The sequence below is a fragment of the Sphaeramia orbicularis genome, chromosome 9 (assembly GCF_902148855.1).
Source record: "Sphaeramia orbicularis chromosome 9, fSphaOr1.1, whole genome shotgun sequence".
Taxonomy (NCBI): domain Eukaryota; kingdom Metazoa; phylum Chordata; class Actinopteri; order Kurtiformes; family Apogonidae; genus Sphaeramia; species Sphaeramia orbicularis.
Genome location: NC_043965.1, coordinates 21,958,608 through 21,981,468, shown reverse-complemented (window position 1 = coordinate 21,981,468; position 22,861 = coordinate 21,958,608). Strand labels below are relative to the sequence as shown.

Genomic DNA, 22,861 nt, shown 5'->3' with positions numbered 1-22,861 from the left:
AACCTAAGGGTAGTAATACTGTAGTGCGGTATCCACCTGGCTTTTCTGCTTCAGTTGTACTCAACTGTGTAACAAATGCTGCTTGCACATCATACAGCTGAATGACTTCAATACGGCTGTGTTTTGCTTCTGACCCTCTGGTGGTAATTGGTAGCAATGTATTTATTAGCCTTTCAACTGTAGGATGAGTAAATTATTGTCCGTCATTATTGAAATGTCTTTTTTTATTATGCGCTTGGAGTATAGCAACAGTGTGTATTAGATAAGCTGCTGCACACAGAATAGCTTCAGCCCAGATAATGTTTTCCTGTGGGAGGACATACTGAAGGATCGCAGTCAAAGTTTTTAGTAGCAAAAATACTCAGTGAAAAATAATCTAATAATAGCAAGTCATTGCAGCAAATAATAAATAAATAAAAGATATTTTGTTCAGACAGATAGGGAGTCAAATACTTCTGCAGTGCAATTAAAAAGTTGTTCATAAGTGCAAAGTATCACAGGGGAGGGACGCTACATAATTTTGCCGGCAAATTAGAAAATGTAATTGGGGATAAATTAAACCAGCTTCTTTTAATTCCTAGTGTATGTCCTGTTTCCAGCAGCGTGGGATTCCCTAAGCATTTAAAGCAGTGACCTCTAGTGACCCGCTGTTGTTTTTCTAAACTATCTTAAAATAGAGGCTGCTTTTGCACATATGCATATGAAGACGTAATTAGGTGCAGGTCATGTGACTTTTACCAGCATCCCGTCTTCATTGAGGAAATCTTTTTGGAAATAATTACAGGCTGTACACATCAGTTCAGTGTGCCAGAGGACTGATTAAGCAAAGGAGCACAGTGCAACACATAAAAAAAGGAATGATTCATACTTTTCAAAAGCAAGCAAATGTAACATGAGACTTCATTATGAAAAATACAGTTGAACAAAGGAATGATAAAAAGGAAACAGAGAGAAATAATAATTTTTCTGCCAGATCCTATTAAGGGTGGCATCTTAGTTTTGGCTCACTGATCCGTCTCGGATGATCCGTCTTTCCAACATCTGTCTCCAATTACTCCTCTCCTCCACTATCACATCTCTCATCGGCTTAACGGGGTCTGAGTAAAGATTTGCACAGAGCGTGGCAATAGGCGATTAATTTCTGGGTTTTGTTTTTTTGTTTTTTTGTTTTTTGTTTAGTTTTTTTTCATCCTCCTTCCTGAAGAAACAAAGAGGACTAATGACAGCTGAGGGTAATTAAACAACAGAGAAAACAAAGACAGGAAAAAGAGGAAGAAGAAGTTGTCACATTGTATCTCGGGGGAATGAAGCGACTGTTGCCACTAGAGCAGGCAGTCGGACAGAAAGTCTCATGAGGGATTGATGCCACCTGCATGCCGGGCTTTCATCAGCAGAGATTTAGCCACAAGTGCCACGTTCATGTATTTTGCTTCTTAGAAAAAGGAAGTGATTGATAATGGGCGGAAGAATAGTAATTTGGAGTGTAGCTCATCGGAATAATAGGATGTAAGCTAGCAAGTGATGCTGTCCGAAATAAACTGTGTTATTGTTTTAAACTGTAGCACAAAAATTAATAATATCATGAAAAGTGTTAAGCTGTTATTGCTTCAAAAAGCTGAATATGGTGACTAAAAGCATCTAAAACATTTAATAACCATTTAACCATTAATCATATCAGTGCATTTTAGTAATTCAGGTCAAATACAGTTTCTCAGCTTTTTATTTGCATCAGATATGACCCATTTGGACGTTCAAAGGCTCAAGTCACTGTGGAAACACTGATTCACCATCTAAACATATGTAGTTAGGAAATGACAGTAGTTGTAGATGCTTGTTTTTGCGTTCCCGTAATGATATGTCTTATTGAAAAACTGAATTTTGCTTCAGTTTTCTCGGTTTTGATATAATAATATTTGAATTTACTCTGAGTTTTTATGAACATCTACATCAGGGGTGTCAAAATCAGTTTCGTTCAGGGGCCACATACAGCCCTAGTGGGTCGGACCAGTAAAATAATAGCATAATAACCTGAAAATAATGAGAACTACTGGAATTATGACAGTGTTTACATTTACAAACTATTCTTTGACAGAAAAATTGTGAATAACTAGAAAAAAATGATATTTATTAAGAAAAATAAGTGCAATTTGAGCAATATTATGCCTCAACTTATCATTTATACATGTGCATTACAGATCATAGTGGCTCCACAAAACACAAAACATTTAGTAAGAGAGGCTAAATTTTGGAGTTTGGAATTAATTCGTCTCGTGGGCCAGATTTAAACCTGTAGCAGGCCGATTTTGACCCACATGTATGTTTGACCCCCCCTGATCTACATGGCCAGTAAGTCAAATATAAGAAAATACTTGATTTTTATTGAAAAATCCAAAATGCAGGCAAAAATATTATAATAAATGGTGATATATCAGTTGATGAAAGGTCAAATGTAAAAAAAAAAACAAAAAAAAAAAAACATAAATACTTGTAGGTCTTGAAGGGTGAATTCATTATCAAGCATCTTTTAGTTTAATACACAACTTTATATCGGATCACTTATTCCTCATTCCCCATTTCAGGTGACACTGTCCTAAAACAACCTCCCTCACGTATTCTGATGCAGTGTGATGCATGGAAGGGGAGGTTCTGTGTGTCTCTTCTGTACCTTGATTGATTTGCTTGCACCTAATCTTATCTTTATTCAGATCTTCACATATCTGCAGGAAGCCAGCTAGTGCAGACTGGTGGGAATATTTGGCTTGGGAGCAGCCTCTCATTGTAATGCTCTCTGATTTGTCAAATGAAGCCTGAGCAGCGGCAGCGCAGAGCATGTGGGATGCAAGTAAAAAAGACATAGAGGGAGCGAGCTGCGAGACAGAAGCGACTGCCTAAAAGATACACAGAAGCGTTTGTAGGTCTGTGAGGGTGTGGTTCATATGTGTGTGTGAGGGAGAGAAAGGAAAAGAGTCAGATAGAGATTGATAGATAAATAGAGAATGGGAGAGACAGAGAAAAACATAGTGTAATGATTATAAATCGGGGGAAGCTCTAGTTACTCTGTGTTTGCGGTCTAAAATTTAAAGGTAGAAATAGATTTATGTTTGGGCAATTGCTTTCTCAATCTTTCTCTGTCTCCCTGCAGCTTCTCCCTCATTTATCAAAATCAGACAAATCAAAGCCAAAAAAGACTGATGCGAGAAAACATAAGCAGACGTACTAGCATTCAGGGAATGCAATCTGCTGGGAATGAGTGCAATTAGGTCTGTAGAGGCAACAGGGAGATGACAATATGAAGGTTAATAATGTAGTTTTTGAGACCAGAGTAAACCTGCCAAACAGAAGTTGTTCCTTTGTGCTTCTGTGTATAATTTAAAAGCCCTGTAGTCATTTTATTGTCTCTTGGTAGGGGTTTATTCCACAGTCCCACTGCAGTGGCGCGTCATTATTCATTGCTTTAACAGCTTAAAATGATCTATGTCTGTGTTTGAGAGGTGATGATCAATGTGTCTGAATGTACGCTGTCATTACAGTTCACTTCGGTTAGATTATTTCAGCCTCTGTTGGAATTTTCCCAGAATTTATGCCAACAGAAATCAATAATGTGACACTAAATTAAATAGAAAACAAAATAATACTCACTGAGAAGGTGTAGGCTGAGATTATAGAGAGGTGATATGACATCCTACGCCTTCCTGTTGAACCCTACAGGACAAAACTTATGAATGACGGTCAATGGTGGGAGTGGAAACTTTTTTCTTCTTGTATGAATTGTGTCACCATTTACACATATAATGTATTTAAAACATAATTTTACCAGCCAAGAAAGATTGAGTTTGTTGTAAGGAGAGTATAGATACATCTGGTTTTGTGTAACGCAACTTAATGGACTGCATCTCTCATAGCACATGGTGCACATCACAACATCAAAATTATATATGTTTCAAATTGTTCATTGAGAATTAGGTGAAAAAGTATTAAAACAGGCAAAATTCAACACAGGTGCAGTCACGGTGATGCTGTAGAGACATTTCGGGTGTATAGTCTTATGCATTTTCACAGTCAGATCACTCAATACTTTTATAAAAAAAAAAAAAAAAACTTTTACTTTCTCAAATTGAAAAATTATCTTTTCAATAAACAAATATATGTATAAATGATGGCATAATCACAAATCAAAAAATGACTTCTCTCTTGCCATTGATTGTAATCAGTGGTGTAGTGGTCCCTAGAGAAGTGGGTATACTCAATATTTTTGCCTTTTTTTTTTTTTAAAGCAGTCCAGAAAAACATCCTGTTTTAGAAACAGTGACATATAAGTCTATTCTATTTAGTTTACCCAAAAATCCATCAGTAGTATTTGCTCACTATTGTAAAATTATCATGACTTGATCAGGAGCAGTTTGTAGGTTTTACTGGTCACACAAGCAGCTGCATGAATGTAAATGTATTCAACATGAGGCAAACATAGGATAACGTTAGCCTTTCATAACGTTAGCCTAAATAACATCAGCCTATGCAAACAGTTTAACTACTGGCGACAAAATCTCTTCTCCTTTAAATGTGCAGTCATATGACCAGTAGTTTAAAACTGTGACTCATTCGGAAACCACCTTAAAACTTAGCTCAAATTATGTATTCCATGAAAGTAGGTTCTCGCAATATGTGTCGCTCACTTGAAAGACATTTATTCTGCGTTTCTCGTTCACATTTCCAATAATCGCGCATCTTTCAACGGGACGTGCAGTGACCTGTCAATTAACTGGGGTGGCATTGGCACCTGAGGTGTCGTATACCAGTGTATACCCTGGACTACACCACCGACAGTAACACTTTTTTTTCCCAAAATAAGGGAATGGTGGCGGGGGGGACAATAGAACACAATACAAGAGAATGCCCTTTATTGTCATTGTCATTATACTGAATGTACAACGAGATTGGAGAGCTTTTCCTTTTATCAGTGAAGGCAGATAATTAGAATTAAAATATGGGGTACAAAATATGTACAAGATAAGTCCTACAAGATAGTGCAATTAACTCTCTATACAAATATGAAGATAAAAAAGAATAAAAATTGAGACTATAAAAAATGTATTGCACAGGATGGTTGAATATTTACAGATAATTGTAGTGCACAGGGTGATTAATACTCACAGATGGATATATATATATATATATATATATATATATATATATATATATATATATATATATATATATATATATATACATGTGTGTGTGTGTATATATATATATATATATATATATATATATATATATATATATATATAACATGTGATTATTATTCCCAAAAGGATTGTATTGCACAGGATGACTGAATATTGAGGTAGTATTTTAAGGAATAGTTGAGATGCCTTTCTAAAATCACCACCATTACCACTAACATTAACCTTTAAAAATTAATATTTTTGCTGCTTAAACCTCCTGTTTATTAGGAATGAACACATAACCTGTTTTGTCATTCATGATGACTTTCTGCTTTTAAAGTGCGCACTATAGACCGACCTGTGTGTCACTATACTTCTGTTCTCGTCTCTTATGCGAATTTTCTGTTTCACACATCATATTCCTTAAGCGTATTCCTTTCTGTTTAAAGCTGATTAACTCTAGTTGAAAAGTGAATGGATGGTGAGTGTGTTTGTCTGCTGTGAGGTTACGGATATGCAGCCTCTACAAATCCACACAGATAACATAATGCTAAATAACAAAATAAAGCATGAAGAAAAACACTCAAAAAAGTGCCTTTTTATTTTACAGCTAGTCTTAATCTTAAGTTTTTGGGGGTTTTTTTGCTCTTTTGCTGCCTCTTTATCAGCGTATTCCTGCTGGAAAGAACAAAGCACCAAAACCCCATGTGGAAAACTTTTTTTTTTTTTTTACAGTCATAGCTTTAAGGCTAAATACTAAGCATTTATAGAAACACAAAAAAGGCTGATTTGTTATATCCTTCTTTTTAAAGGTATTTGTAATCTAAGATATAATTTATGGATGAGGAAAAAGATGGGTTTTGATATATTTCTGTTTGAATTTAGAGCGAGATGAAGTCTAACATTGCTTTTGCATGTTGATGCTCTCGAAGGGATGTTTCTAAGAGAAGGGAGGAGAGAGAAAAAGATGGAGTTACACTGAAGGAGAGAGTGGACCCTGGAGTAGTTTAGTCGTTTTGAAGTTCCAGTATAACTAGCCTCTGAAGCCAAGCTGTTTGAGCCATGGATGGCATAGAAGAACCTGCCTAGATGCTCATAGGGCCAGTTCTGCAAAATAATTGGAAAGTGTGGTCTAGAAACTATTTTAGCAGTCAGAATATGTAGGAACTCTCTCCAAGGAGCGCATTCATGTGTTAAGAGCTTTCTTTCAGTTGAATAGTAATGAAGGTCAGTCATCTCTGCTTTACCGTCCGTTTTATTCCCTTCGTGCATTTTGCTTCATCTCACTGATCAGCGGGAAAGTAGATTGACCTGAAATGTTTTTTTCTGTTAAAATCAGATATAGTGAATGACCACCCTGGTTTGAAGTTATGTCTGCACATTAGAAGAGACTGGTGTAACCGTTAACATAAAGAAAGAAACAGTTACATCATTTTTGTACCTTAACAAAGGGCGTATGTTCATAAAACCAACAAAAACAGGATTTTGGACAAATTGGGAAGATTTTACTCAATGTATTATTATTTAAACACTAGAGTAGTGGAAAAAAAACACTAGACCATCAAAAGTCATCGAAAACTCGCTTGTGCAATCAAGTACCATCTCCTGTGTGTATCATGTGACTAAAACAGACAGAAAAGAAAACATGGAATGCCTCAAAGCACTGTTTTTGTCAGTACAATGCCATAGCTATTGATGTAAGAACTGAAGTGATTTTGGTTATTATCAAGAAAACATGGAAAATGGTTAGATATCAGCTCTGAAATGAAACGCTTATGAGCTATTTTTGTTGTTATCATTATATTTGTCCAAACAAATGTACCTTTAGTTGTACCAGGAATTAAAATGAACAAGAAACTGAAGAAAACAAGGGTGGTGTAATAATTTTTTCTGGGACTGTATATAAAGATCTCTATATATACCATATATCACTGAAAAAACACAAAATTTAGAGGATAATAGAATAATAAATGGTGATAAATCACTTATAAAAGGTTAAATAAAGAGGAAAATTCATTTGGGATCTGCCACCAAAGTAGAACTGGGTCTTTATGGGTTAAATATTACTTCCATGTCTTCAAAGGCCCTTAACATTTGTAATAAACCTCAGTGCTTCATGGTAAACTGTGTCTAGAACATGTAACTTTTGAGAGGATTCTTGCACGTATATGACATTGCTGTAATCCAGCAAATAAATGCAGCAGCAAAAAGTCTCTTTTTAGCCTCAAAAGACTTGATTCTAAGATAATTTTTATAAAAATGCTGTATAAATTTCAAATAATTTAACTGCAGTGAAGCTGCCTCTGTACTCTTTGATACTGGCTGTCCTACGGTGGCAAAAGCCAAAGTGACACAACGAAAGATAGTGTCAACTGTCTTGGGATGTGTGCACACATTGTGAGGAATTTGGACATGCTTAGGTGTCCATCAGGACAGCGTGAGGTGTCCCAAGCGTAGTGTCTGTTGTCATCTACTGCAGTGCACTACATAAGATAAAACAATTGATTATCGAGCCCAATGCCCAAGCGTCTGGGCTTGAATCCTGCCGATACTGTGTAGCCTTGGTGTAGCTTGACGAAGAAAGTAGAATATTGCAGTATCCAGTATTCCCATTTTAAACATGACATAACATATGACCATCTGCTGTGAACATGTCAAGCTTGTTGTTTCCTTCACTGTCTACAACAGGGGTCTGCAACCTTTACAACCTAAAGAGCCATTTTTGTCTGGAAAAAAAGAAAGAAATCTGACTGGAGCCATAACAGTTTTTTTTAAACCCATCTACATTTTACCATGAGGTGGCTGCTCTGTTGTAGCCTATTTGTGATTGGTTTGCTATTTAACCTTGTATTTCCATACAATAATGCAATGTCTGGTGCATTTATGAAATTATAAAACTACAAGAAAGAAAACATTCAAGATTTATACAATTTTTTTAATGATGGACACTATTTCCAAAACATAATTACGTTGTGTAATGGAGAAAAAGTGCAACTTTCATGTATAGTGGCTTACTTACAACCTACGAACAAATGTAAATTGATCATCTTGTATTGAATTTGGCAAGAAAATAATCCATTTTGGTTTTTATGCTGACAAAAAATTATTTCATTCTGTGTAAAGCCTGCACATTTTTGCAGATAGACAAAGTTAGAATAGATTTAGGCCTATAGCGGTGTTTAAAAGTAATGACTCATTCAGTTCATTTCAAAATATTCCTTATGTTTTTTGACCAGAGAAGCCATAGAGAGACGCTAAAGAGTCATATGTGGCCCCAGAGCCACAGGTTGCAGACCCCTGGTCTACAAATTGATGAGTCAGAGACTTAGTGTCTATCTTCTCTTTATGGAATACTTCACTGTCCAAGTGTCCTCCTTTTACTGTTTAAGGTAAAATGTGTACATAGGTAGAGCTGAGAAGTAACCAGCCAATTTGTTGTTAATCTAATTGGAAAAGACTAAACATACTGTATGTAAGCTTTGAAAATTCCTCTGTTGATCAGATAGCACACTGTAAGACCAGATAAGTTGAGTTTACTTAAAAAATTTGAGTAAACTGGTTGCCTTAAAAAAATTGAAGTAATGAGTAATGAAAACTTGAGTGTATTAAACTTAAATACTTGATTTGAATGGAATTGCCATTTTAAGTATAACACACTAAACGACAAGTCAATTTCCAAACTTAAAATTTGTTGCAATGTCAATTACTTTGTATAATCATTAGACTTAATATCATCAGTTCATTGTACTCAGTTCCAAGTCAATTTAAATTAAAATCTTTTGCAATATAAATTACTTTGTATAATTATTCAACTTAATATACTGCAGCGTGGATGGAAGGTAGGCAGGAAATTAGCTCAATGTAATTTGCCAGTACAGGAAGTGCTTTAAATTTGGCAAGGCATAAAAATTTACATAAAATAAGAATAGTCACAGATGAACAGAAAAGCCATTGTTCAGCCTATGGCTCTCACTCATGGTGCAGCTCTACAAAAATACAAAACCAAACACAAAAAGGCCAATAAACATTGCCATACACACATTAAGTCAAAATTAACACTAACACCACAACCCCGCTGAACCCCTGCACATAAAAATAACACATTTTCAACAACATGCCCAATACCCACAATGCAACGCAGAGATAAAAAGGTGTGGTCATGACTAAAACTCAGTGATTTAAAGCCATTCAACTTAAACTTTTTCGTACTTTTGACTATGTCTACAAATTAGTAGAATATACTTAACATTTTATAGTAATGTAATAAAACTTAAATAATTTAAGTACATTGTAGTTAAAGCATTTTAGTAAATACAAAGTCCGGGCTTACAGTGCAAGGGGCTGCGGTCTGTTGTCTCATATATTTTTGCATATGTAAAATATATCTACTTAACCCCAATTCACTGACTTCTGTGTTCTTGCTTCAAATTGTGTCCAGAGTGCTGTAAACTTCCATGACAAGCTCCAGCGGTGCTGTACAACATGTTGTATCATAATTACAACAGCTCTCTGTTTTACTAGAATATTCAGTGATGACAAATAAAAAGGTAAAGGATCCGTCCTTCCATTTTCCTTGTGTCTGAAAAGCACCAATCAAAGCCGCAGCACAAATAGCTCCGACTCATGCCTCATTGGTATTAGGACTTCATTAAATGAGCTCATCTGTCACAAACCCTTTCAAAACTGATAAATAAGACTCACAGAATATAAACAATGAATTAGATTAATTTTCTCTCCTCCTTGGGAAGGATGGATGGAAATTAAAAAGGGGTGTGAGTGATAGAAGAAAAAACAGAGAGGGAACAGAGACACCGAGATGACTTTAAATGAGTGATTATGGATTTTACTGGATGGTCTATGTCACATTCATGAGAGAGGAAAAACACGGTACAATGCAATGATTAGGATTCAATACTGAATATGTAGTTGCATGTGTGTGTTTGTTGTGTATTCGAAAGAGAAGATTATGCTGCGTTTAAGCCGGTTGTGCTAATGTGCCTGCATGTTACTGAGAGTATGCCGCAAAAGTGTTTGTTAGTGATTCTGTGGAAAATGGCTTCTGATAATTACCTTGTCACAACCCTAGACATGGAATAAAAGTGTGTGTGCATCTGTGTATGTGTGTGTTTGTGTTATGCAAGGTACTACTTAAGATGCAGCAGTTAGTGTTGGGAGAGGAAGCTGAGTGCTGCCTCCATATACATACACTGTATGGCCTTGATAACCTAATCTCACACCACAGACTTTTAGAAGCAACTTAAGACCTTGAACTGAACACATTTAATGAAGAGTTCACCTGAGAAAAGGTCTACAAATACAGCCACAGGACTAATATTTGCAGTACTCTCCATTTTTTGAGCAATTCTCAAACACACACACACCTGAAAATGGAAGTCCTAGAGGGTTCTCTGAGTAGTAAATTCAGAAAAGTATTATAGGTGAGCGCAGTCACTTAACTCCAGCGAACAATAAAAAGATTTTTTAATCAACTCCGAAATAGGTTGATAAAATTACCTTGAGCACCAAATAGTACTCGGAAAGAAAATTGGCCACTATGGTGTAGGATGCACTACTTTTTCTTTGCTTTAATATATTTCTCTAGACAGCTTTTTAAGAGTTCTATTAATGCACATGCTTCTTAATCATCTAGATGCCAGTGAAACGATCAAGTATTTTTGTCTTCAGCTTCTTGTAACATAACAGACATTTCTGAATGAAATTGAAAACTGTGTATTGGCAGGATTAACTGTGAAATGGCTAACAGAAAGATCTCAAGCACTTTAGAGTTGATTTAAACCAGTAGTTCTCAATCTTCTTCTGTCAGGCCCCCCTTTGGAGGACGAAAAACCCCCAGGCCCCCCTCAACCCCAACAACATTGTAACAGTGGTGCAATTATAATTTTTATTGAAAGAAACATCAATATTGTAACAATACTTCCTTGAATAATTTGTAGTGCAAATTAAAAATAACTTAGATTTTTTTGCTTGAATACAAATAAACTCAAATAGACTGCTCCCTGAGGCAATATTTATCCCAACAAAAAATAGGAGATGCACAATTATCTTACAACTATAACAATAAAGTTCTTTTTTAGAACAACAAACTAATTTTTGTAACAAAGATAAATATTTTAACAATATCAGTGGCTGCAGTAAGCCTGTTTCCATTGCACATCTCAGAACATTAAAGTACAAACTGTGCAAAAACAGAAACATTGCACATTTTTCTTTTCCAGTCCAATCCTTGTCCATTCTCCAAACCTAAACTCTCTGTCTAGTCTAGTGACAGAAAACCATGGCAGTAGATTTGTTTGTCGTACATCCATATTTATTACTTTTTTTACTATTATTATGTACATATTTATTTACTTTTACTTTATTGTACATATATATATATATATATATATATATATATATATATATATATAAAATTCTGTTTTTAAACACTTCTTTGTGCCATTGTTGGTTGTATGTGGGTGTCTTTTGTGATGGGTCAGTGTGTTTTTTTGCTTGTACTGTTTGTACTGCTGCTGTTGTAACAAACAATTTCCTGCAAAGGATCAATAAAGTATCTATCTATCTATCTATCTATCTATCTATCTATCTATCTATCTATCTATCTATCTATCTATCTATCTATCTATCTATCTATCTATCTATCTATCTATCTATCTATCTATCTATCTATCTATCTATCTATCTATCTATCTATCTATCTATCTATCTATCTATCTATCTATCTATCTATCTATCTATCCATCCGTCCATCCCAAAAATGAGTGCAGGGTGCTCCGACGCTACAACATTAGTTCCACTTGCTACGTGTTCTAACCTGACGAAGTAAAAAAAAACATCCATTGCCCCCCCAATCCCACAGTTTGAGAAACACTGATTTAAACAAAGTATTTGCTACCTGACATCCAAACACAGGCCCCTTATCATGATACTGTAACACAGTGGGAAACCGTTACTGTGGTCATCATTATAACTGATCCTTTAACCCAAGGGTGTCAAACATGCGGCCCGGGGGCCAAAACCGGCCCACCAAAGGTTCCAGTCCGGCCCGCGGGATGAATTTGCAAAGTGTAAAAATTACACTTAAGATATTAACAATCAAGGATGTCGAACTCGTTTAAGTTGTGGTTCCACATACAGAACAATGGGATCTCAACTAAAATAATAACATAATAACCTATAAATAATGACTCCAAATGTTCTAAGTTTAATGTGAAAAACATATTACATTATGCCTATAAATAATGAACTCCAAATTTTTCTCTTAGTTTTAGTATAAAAACTTACATTAAATTATGAAAATATTAACATTTACAAACTATCCTTTAACAATAAAATGTGAAAAACCTGAACTTTTGAAAGTGAAATTAACATTATTCTTCCTGTTATTAAATATTTTGTGCCTTTGTAGATCCAATCTGTAATATGCATGTATAAATGGTAAGTTGAGGTGTAATATTGTTAAAATTGCACTTATTTTTCCTCAAGAAATTTCAGTTTTTTCAGGTTATTCACATCATTTTGTTTGGATAGTTTGTAAATGTACATATTTTCAGAATTTAATTTTGATTGCAGTAAAACAAAAAGAAAAATGTGGAGTCGTCATTATTTACAGGTAATTATGCTACTGTTTTCCTGGTCCAGCCCACTTGAGGTCAGTTTGAGCTTAATGAGGCCCCTGAACTAAAATGACTTTGACACCCCTGCTTTAACCCTTAAAGGCCCACAGCATCTACCAGTGTAAATTTTTCAACCACAAATCCTATTGTTATGTTGAGGTAATTCAGGTAAAATTCAGTTTCTCAGTTTTTCAGCTTTGGATGTTTAGAGGCACCACAGTAAACATGGAAACATTAATATTTTCTAAAATTGATTCACCAATGAAACCCATGTAGTTTGACAAGTTTATGATATATTTTTGCTGAAAACGTTACCTTTTCTTTACATTTTTTTTTTCTATTTTGATATAACCTTTGAATTTTATGAACATCTACATGATAAGTAAATTGAAAATACCTTCTTTAAGTGACTGTTAATGATATTGAGGTTTATTAACTTAAAAGGTTAATGGTTAACTCACTTTATTACTTCCGTAGGGAAATTTGGTCTGCATTTTACCCATCCTAATGCACACACACAGTATGTAGCATTAGCATTAGCATTACTGCATATGCACAGTGAGCTGCCATTGAAGATGCTCAGGAACCAAATCCAGATTTTCATCAGCACCGTAATCAAGGGTAGCGACAGGAGAATTAACTGAAACGTACCTGATTTTAATTTAGACGCAATGTCAGTAAGAAAATTAACCACAAAACATATTTAAGTCCATCAGCTTTTTAAATACTTCTGATCAATTTGCCAAGCAGTGTAGTTCTAGTATTGCTAGAAGTACAGTCGTGGAAAAAATTATTAGACCACCCCTTGTTTTCTTCAATTTCTTATTCATTTTAATGCCTGGTACAACTAAAGGTACACTTGTTTGGACAAATATAATAACAGCAAAAATAACTCATAAGGGTTTAATTTCAGAGCTGATATCTAGCCATTTTTAATGTTTTCTTGATAATAACCAAAATTGCAAAACAACAACAAACAAACAAAAACACTTCAGTTCTTATATCAATAGCTATGGCATTGTACTGACAAAAACAGTGCTCTTAGGCTTTCCGTGTTTTCATTTCTGTCTGTTTTAGTCACATGATACACACAGGAGTTAGTACTTGATTGCATCGCCATTGTTTTTGATGACTTTTGATGGTCTAATAATTTTTTACGCGACTGTAGTAGTAGAAGTGTTTTTTTTTTTTAGATTATATAACTGTGCAAATTTCCAATATCTTGAATTGAATTACAAGTGGGACGGGTTTTCACACTTAGGCTGCTCATAGTTATGGTTCAATATATGACATGAAAAGCAGCAGCCTGATTGCTCCCTCAGCGGCATCCCTCTGCACTTTCTTAAAACACACTTTTTCAATCACTCAAACCTGCCTATGGAAATTGTATAGTTGTCCTCTGCCGACTCGCTGCCAATTCTCCTGCCTTCTCCTTCACCATGAGCCACTGAAGGGAGCATAATGTGACTGGGCATTATCAAGCAACCACAGGTGCTTTCCCCACATTCGTTTTGTGTCCCTATCACTGGCAGCCATGACTTCTGCATCTCATCAGCTTGTTTTTTGGCACTTTATCGCAAGCTTCAAGGTAACTGTGCTTTTATTTTAATGATTTTTTTTTTTTCCTCCCTCTATGATTACAATGTGCACACAGCACCAGCCTCCTGTATGAAAAGAAATAAAAATGAACACTGTTAGCAGAATATTTAAAGCCGCAGGTGCTGAAATTAGAGGGAGAAAACAGGATAATCTGAAAATAAGCACCTTCCTTCTGCAACTGTTTCCTCTCGGTCCAAATCAAAACAGATGATCTGATGTAGTTTCATGCTGTTATGAAAAGTGAAGTGATTTTTCCGAGTTTATGTGTCAAGATCAGATCATTGACTGGCTATTACTTCTGTCAATCATGTATTTAACCTCCCACCTGTCTGAAAATGACGGTGATTGGTTAAAAAAAAGAAAAAAAAGATGCATAATGTAATAGATTTTCTATATCTTGAAAATGCAGACGAGTTAGGCAAGTTGAATTACATTATGCTGAAAGGTGTAAGTTAAAATAAGAGACTGTGTAAAGTAGGGATGCTCCGATACCGATACCAGTATCGGGCATCGGCTCCGATACTCAGTGTGTGTACTCGTACTCATAAAAGTAATCTGATACAAATGCACCAATACCACTTATGGCCATGTGACATTCACAGTTCAGTGCAGCAGGTACGAGGAGGAGGAATAATGTGTGTGGAGTGTGAAGAGTGTGGAGATTTTTCGAAATAAGCGACGGTGATAAAAGTAACGCTGACTGCAAGTAACGTTAAAGACACAGACAGATACAGACGCAGCGTTCTGTCCGTCCTCTGCGTACATTCCATCCGTTTTCCAGGTGCTGGTGGAGACAGAGAATACCAGCGGGAGTACGGAGCGGTGCGGACCGCCGCCAGTGGAAGTGAAAACGAAACTTATCACCCATTTCTCTTTTCTCTACCTGCTGAAGCTAAGCTTTTAAACCTTACCAGTGAAAATGCTGCAATATTAGTATCACATTAGTGTTACCTCTGTCTTCTCCATGTTTGTTATTACTGACTTTCTTCTTCTTCTTCTCAAAAAACTTTACTCTTCTTTGTGGTATTTGTCCAGTATGGTTAATTCAGAGTGGTGCCCCCTGGTGGATTAGTTGAGAAACGCTCATTCCAACACATTAAATGTCAGTAGCAGCACTTTGTTCCAGTCAGACTAATGACAACGACAATAAAGCACATTTACAAAAGGAACTAAGAACTGGAATGGGATTATTAAGTACTCATATCGGTACTCGGTATCGGCAAGTACTCAAATGTAAGTACCCGTACTCGGTCTGGAAAAAAGTGGTATCGGTGCATCCCTAGTGTAAAGCACAGATGTTAAAACTGGACCTCCAAAAGGTCTAGTCCAGCTCCTGGGATAAATCTGTGAAATGCAAAAATTACACTGAAGATATTAACAGTCATGAATGTTAAAATCCTTTTAGTTCAGGGGCCACATACAGAACAATTCAATCTCAAGAGGATCAGACCAGTAAAATATGATCCTAGTAACCTCTAGGCAAGGCAGATTTATTTGTATAGCACAGTTCATACACAGTTCATACACAGTGCTTTACAAAAATGGAAAAGAGACAGATTAAAAACACACAATTACAATTAAAACATAATCAATAAAACATAAATAATAATCAATTAAAACAAAGTAAAAGGTCAGAGTGCAGATAGAACCATTTCAGTTGTTCTATGCACAGTTGAACAGAGCCGTTTTCAGCCTGGACTTAAACATTGTCAGAGTAGAGGCCTGTCTCACATCATCAGGAAGACTGTTCCAGAGTTTAGCTGCATAGAACTGAAACGCAGCTTCACCGTGTTTAGTCCTGACTCTGGGCACCAGCAGAAGACCAGTCCCTGAGGTTCTCAAGGTCCGAAATGGTTCATATGGGACCAACATGTCACAGATGTACTTTGGTGCTAGACCGTGGACAGACTTATAAACGAGCAGAGCTGTTTTAAAGTCTATTCTCTGAGCCACAGGAAGCCAGTGTAGAGATCTGAGCACAGGGCTAATATGGTCGTACTTCCTGGTTCTACTCAGGACTCAAGCAGCAGTGTTCTGGATGTACTGCGGCTGTCTTACAGCTTGTTTAGAGAGTCCAGTGAGAATAACACCAAACCCAAAAATTTTCTTTTTTAATGTGAAAAAAAAAAAAAAGAAAAATACATGAAAATATTTACCTTTACAATCTGTCCTTTCACAAAAAAGGCAATTACATGAACAACCATGAACACACTGAAATGTCTTAAAGGGGTCATATTTTGCTAACCACACTTTTATTAGTCTTTGGTGCATTTATTTGTGTATTTTTGGACACTAATAGTTCAAAAAGTTTGGATTTGAACCCTCCAGGTGCTGAAAAGCTATCTTTATATTCATTATGGCAAAAATCAGGTGGATTTCTACAACCTGTTTTAATTCCTTCTTAATTTGTTACCTTTTATACCTAGCTGCGTCACGACATTTGCACATATAAGGTCAAGACTTCCAACGAACATTTCTCTGAGTACGATATAATTGTTTGTCAGCAGCATCGGTTGTAGTCCATACAGAAAATATGTCCAAACTTCGAGCCGATTACCTAAAATGTTCAGTTGTTGGTTGTATTAATGAACACAAGTAGCTGAACGGGACAGAGCAGCACAGTTAACAACTTGGAGGGGGCGGGGTGTGAAGTGGCTCATTTCCATTTAAAGGGCCAGCGCTCAAAGCGACCTTTCTGGTGTCATTACTCAGAAAAATGTGGAGTTGAATTAATGAAGAATTCAGGCCTAAGCATAGCATTTACAGTTTATGTAAACCACAGGGAAAGGTTTTAAAATGCATAATTCTATGTACATAAGCAAAATATCACTCCTTGAAGAAAAATAAGTGCAATTTTAACACTAAATACTAATATTATCCTAAATGCCTTTGTAGGTCCACTGAGATCTGTAAATTGTAATGGACATGGGTAAATGATAAGCTGAGACTTAACATTAAAATTATACTTATTTTTCTTAAGAAATTTCAGGTTGTTCTCGTTATTCACATTTTTTAAAGTATTGTATGTTTGTAAAATGTAAATATTTTCATTATGTAATTTTACTTTTTTCACTCTAAAACAAAGAAAGGTTTGGAGTTGACATTATTTGTAGATTATTATGTTATTATTTTACTGGTCTGGTCTATTTAGGATGAAACTAGGCTGAATGTGGCCCCTGAACTAAAATGAGTTTGACATCCATGGTGTAAAACAATGACTGTCTATCAGGTGTTTTAGTCCATACCAATATCAGATTAGTGTATGACATCATTGTACACGGTAAGTGCTTTCTAGTTTTAAAAAAAATATGGTTAATCACTTCACTGTTTTACAGCAGACTCTGAGTGGCTTCGCGACTCCTTTGCATTTATTATTCTACATGTCTCTGAACTGTCCTGGAAAGATGAACACCATTCTTCCCAAAGATTTTCTCTTCTCTCATTTGAGCTTTTGATGATGGTGTTTGATGAGAGCGCTGTCTAACAGTCAGTCTGACAGCTCTCATAGGTATTCAGTTCAGTTGAGATGTGGTGGCTGTGAAGGCCATAGCATATGATTCATATGATAATTTCCACACTCATCATGCCGCTCAGTTGAACCTCTGTGCTCTATAACTGGGAGGTGTTGTCAACCGAGAAGACGCCACTCTCAGTTGTTAAAGCAGTATATTTCTCGATGACAGTTTTTTCTCTGTGACTGTTTCTAAACACTCCGAAAAATTTTTATTTGATTTGACTAATTGAAGAGACCTGGTTCTGTATTGACACATATTGATGAATGAAGACTATTCACAAAAACACGATGTTACTCGATCTGTATTTCCATGTCATTGGTTTATACAACATGTGATTTCAGGTATTCAGGTCACATACAGTTGCGTAAAAAATTATTAGACCATCAAAAGTCATCAAAAACAATGGTTATGCAATTAAGTACTAACTCTGGTGTGTATCATGTGACTAAAACAGACAGAAAAGAAAACATGGAATACCTAAAAGCACTGTTTTTGTCCGTACAATGCCATAACTATTGATGTAAGAACTTAAAGGTAGGGTAGGAGATTCTGGAAAAACGGTCCGAGCAAGCTACATTTTGAAAATACACAATTCAGAAAGTCCAAACTCCTTTCTTCAGACTTCCCCCCGAAACCACACCTCCATTGTATTGATTGTACTCGCAGAGGGGGGAGGGATAAATGGCGGTTGAATTTGATCGACATATCACCGTTCAATCATTTCAATGGGCTGGTTAAAATGATTGGATGGTGTTTTTTCAGTCATTTCTGTTCCACAGGTGACTAATTTTTTTATTTATTTTTATTTTTGTGTTAGAGCATTTAGTTAATTGGTTTCAGTCGTGATATGTAGGGGATTTTAAGCAATATGGTAAAAAAAAAAAATTCTCCAGGAAAACTTCTCCTACCCCACCTTTAAGTGATTTTGGTTATTATCAAGAAAACCATGGAAAATGGTTAGATATTAGCTCTTAAATGAAACTCTTATGAGCTATTTTTGTTGTTATTATTATTATATTTGTCCAAATAAATGTACCTTTAGTTGTACCTGGAATTAAAATGAACAAAAGTTTGAAGAAAACAAGGGGTGGAATGTGTATATTCTCTTAGTAAAAAGCCTTCTCAACTAATTTCCGGCCCATACACCCAGAGTCTATTCCTCAGTTACTTTTTTCTCTTTCTGTTGTGATCTTGATTTTCTCTCCTCTTTTTAACCAACATTATATTTAACAAACAGGAGGTGGCTGGTGGCAGTATGTTTGCATATATAGTTATACTGTTGCTGTTGACGGACATATCCTTTTCAATTTTTTTTTTTTTTTTTTACAGGGCAGCAATAAGAGCTTATCACATGGTGTCAAAGGTGCATGTAAACAGTTCAACCTGAATAACATCTCATTTGGCCTATGGTCCTTTGCTAGGTTACTTTATGCATGCAAATGCAGCTTGTGAAGCATATGAAGCTACATTGCCTCGATAATTACACTGAGTCCTTATCAAAGTAGAGAGCTCATTCATCTTGTTTTCCAGAGACCTTACAATGTGTCTTCTTGAGGGGATTTCAAGTGTCAAACTCAATAAATAAAGAACTATGTCTGATATATGAGAGACCACTAAAAAGAGAGGTTCAATTGCATTCTCTTACTAGTTGTGAGCAAATCAACACTATGGTAGCAAAGCAAGTAGTGCAACCAATATATCCACCTCCAATTTTTTTTAAAGTACGCCCCTTCTTTTCTTTTCTTTTCTTTTCTTTTCTTTTCTTTTCTTTTCTTTCCTTTTCTTTTCTTTATTTTTTGTTTTGAATATAAAAAACAAAAACAAGGTAATTGGTAATATACCACTGGTGATGTCTGTGTTAAATGTACTTATTGTTTGTAGCTGAAATTGGTGTCTTTGCCAGGGCCAACTTTTGAAATCCAATCCAACTTTATTTGTAAAGTACTTTAAAATAACCACGTGGACCAAAGTGCTGTACAGAAAAATAAATAAAAACCAAATTAACAAAGTAAAATACAAGAATAGTTTAAAAGACATAGAACAAGTGTAAAAAAAAAATACAGAAGAATAAATAAATTCTAAATAAAAGAATAGAATACAAGAATAGATTAAAAACATAAAAAGCTGTACAATTTAAAAAAAAAAAAAAAAAAAAAAAAAATAAGAACAATAAACCAATACCAAATAAAATAATTGAATTAAAAAATACATTCAAACATCTCACATAGTTTCAAAGCCCAAGGAGAAAAGATGGTTTTTAGAAGGGATTCAAAAACAGAGAGGAGGCCTGTCTGATGTGGAGAGTCAGATGTTTCCATAGTTTAGGAGCTGCTGCAGCAAAGACACAGTCACCCCTGAACTTGTGCTTAAAAATGCAGACCCTTCTTGTACTAAATAAGATCTGCAGAATTTTGGGTGTCAGTGTCACTGCCATCAGATGACACTGTACACATACTGTGAATTATCATTCGTTTCAGGCCCTTCTACTCAACTTAAGCACAAAAAAGTGCCCTTAATGTTCAATTGTAAGCTGTTGAAACAGATTTTTTACTAATTTCCTTAGTACAAAGCCCATAATCTTTCCAATTCAAAAGCAATAATGAAAGCCATAAAAAATATTCTTCAAAGTAATAAAGAGCTCTTTCCACTCTTTTTAAGGTTGTAAAGAGCCGAATGAACCATTCTGATGCCTTGGAGTGAATTATTGTGCACAGACACACACATGAATACTCTTACACACACACACTTCAGGGGACTGCAGACTGTGAAATTACCCAATCACAGTGTCTTGTCGGTTCTCAGACATTAGTCATCACATATAAGCCCGCTGAGGTCAAACACACACACATACACAGACCAAAACACACAGTGAAGACAGAGGGGTTTGAAATTTTCATAAAGGCCCATTAAAATTAATGACATGCAAAGTATAAAATAATGTGCTAAAGGAAATTGCACATGTCTGAGTGTGCATGAGTGTGTGAATGTACCTGTTATCCATTAAAATGTGCTATTTGTGTGGAGCATGTGAGGAAGAATCAGGATATGAATGCAACAGTCAAGTTGTTTATCCTGCACTTTTCATTTCCTGGTGAAAATGTAGGTATAGTTGATATTAACAAGAAGCCATGTAAACACCAGACACTTGAACCTTTGAGTCTCATCCAGAGTATTTTTGGCCTTCAGCAGTTTCTCATTCTCAAGCTGCAAACACACACTTTACACTTTCCTCTATGTCTGCTAGTACAGCACATGCAAAACAATGGCATACACACAAACTCAACTAAAACACATACTAGACAAGCCAACAAGCCATTAAAAAAAGATGCATATCCAGCCAAGGAAATGTTGAACAACAAAGTTGCTATAAAGTATGTAATCTTTGGAGGGTACAATCTTCCTGCAACTCTGCACTTTTGGAGTAAAAGAGCCGATATACCATGTTTATTAAAATTTTGGTGCTGGAGTGAATTAGTCCTTGTAGACCAAGTATAAGGCCTTCATTCAGAATTTATATGACTGCGATTCAATTCATCTGGAAAAAAAAAAAAAAAATTCTGACATTTTTGCACTGTACATGGATTAATAAGACGTTTTCATTCCCAATAAAACCCATCTTATCCCTCCTTGTTTTCTATCTTAATCATCTCTTCCATCCTGTCTTTTTCTTGGGTGTCTCCAGACAGTGTTTAAATGACTCTTTTTTTTTTTTTCTAATTCTTCAGGTGAAGTATGGTCGCTTCGGCTTTGTCTGGGATGCAGCAGTTCTGGAGTATGTTGCGAATAATGATGAGGACTGCTCCTTCTATACTGTCAGCAACAGCGCACCAGACCGTGGATATGGCATCGCCATGCAGCACGGCAGCCCCTACAGGGACATATTCTCTCAGAGGTACGAATCATAACAGTAAACAACAACCACAAACAGCTCTTGACCACATCTTATTTATCATTTAATGCACATGTTTTGACTGCACATTGATTTAATGTATAGTGTTCATCTCAGTCATTCTGCCATTAGTTTTAGGGTGAGAAATGTCCTCTGCTTTCTGGGAAGAGTTATGAGAAATTCAATTCATATATATTCTCTACTCGTGGAGAGGTCATGTAAGTTTTTATTACTCCTCCAAATTCATTTCAGCACAATATAAAATGGCCACTCCCATAAAGTGCGCACCTTTGAAGGGGTAGACGAATCTGCTCTATAGGCCAGACAGAGTAAATATCAGATTAAATTTAATATCGCCCCAAAGAACGATGTGAGCAGCATTTTTACAACTGTTGTGCAGTTTTGTGGGTAAACCATTGGTTCCCATTGCAGCTCAGCAACTGACAACACAGCCGCACTAATAAGTCAACAACAGACGGCTGTTTATCTTGTTGCTGTATGACTCAGCAGGGGTTTGTTGGTTCAAAGCATTTTGAGGATCAAAAAAGTAGCTTTTTATTCCTAAACTCTACCTGGTCCCTTGAGTCCGTTTGACAGTGTTGTAATATCTGTAGGCACCACACAAAGGTCACTTATCTGATTTCAGCTGCTCAACTGTCGTGTGCTGTGCATCAACAGTGCTGACTGTCGTTGTTTTTAGTCTACATTAATTTTTAATGCCGTGCTGAGCTGTAAACCACAGCACCAGATTGCCGGTACGGTTATATGAGGTGAAGTGACTGTGAAGGCCGCCAAGGTTTACTTGCATCTCAATCGAGGATTAAGATAGCTTTATTTATGATTAGAGAATGAGATCATCTGAGGAGCAGGGGAAGTTGTAAATAATGCTCAAAATTAATTGCACTATTCGTATCATGTAAATCATGTCTGCTGGTAATTTTAGAATGTGAGTGAGTCTGTGTGTGGTTTTAGGTGCGGTAAAAGTAGAAAACAAATTTCATGTGCAAGGGCCAAAGTTTAACAGCTTTACAATGCTTTACTGCGTGTGAGTGTGTAGGC

General features: G+C 35.9%; 1 protein-coding gene across 1 annotated transcript in view; it reads left to right on the top strand.

Annotated features, from left to right (window-relative positions):
- The window catches only part of grid2 (glutamate receptor, ionotropic, delta 2), a 905,841-nt gene extending 884,023 nt beyond the window's left edge, over window positions 1-21,818 (top strand). Inside the window, exon 14 of the mRNA XM_030143377.1 lies at window positions 21,639-21,818. Within this exon, the coding sequence (XP_029999237.1) occupies window positions 21,639-21,818 (180 nt within the window). The remainder of the gene's footprint in view (window positions 1-21,638) is intronic.
- The last annotated feature ends 1,043 nt before the right edge of the window (window positions 21,819-22,861 follow it).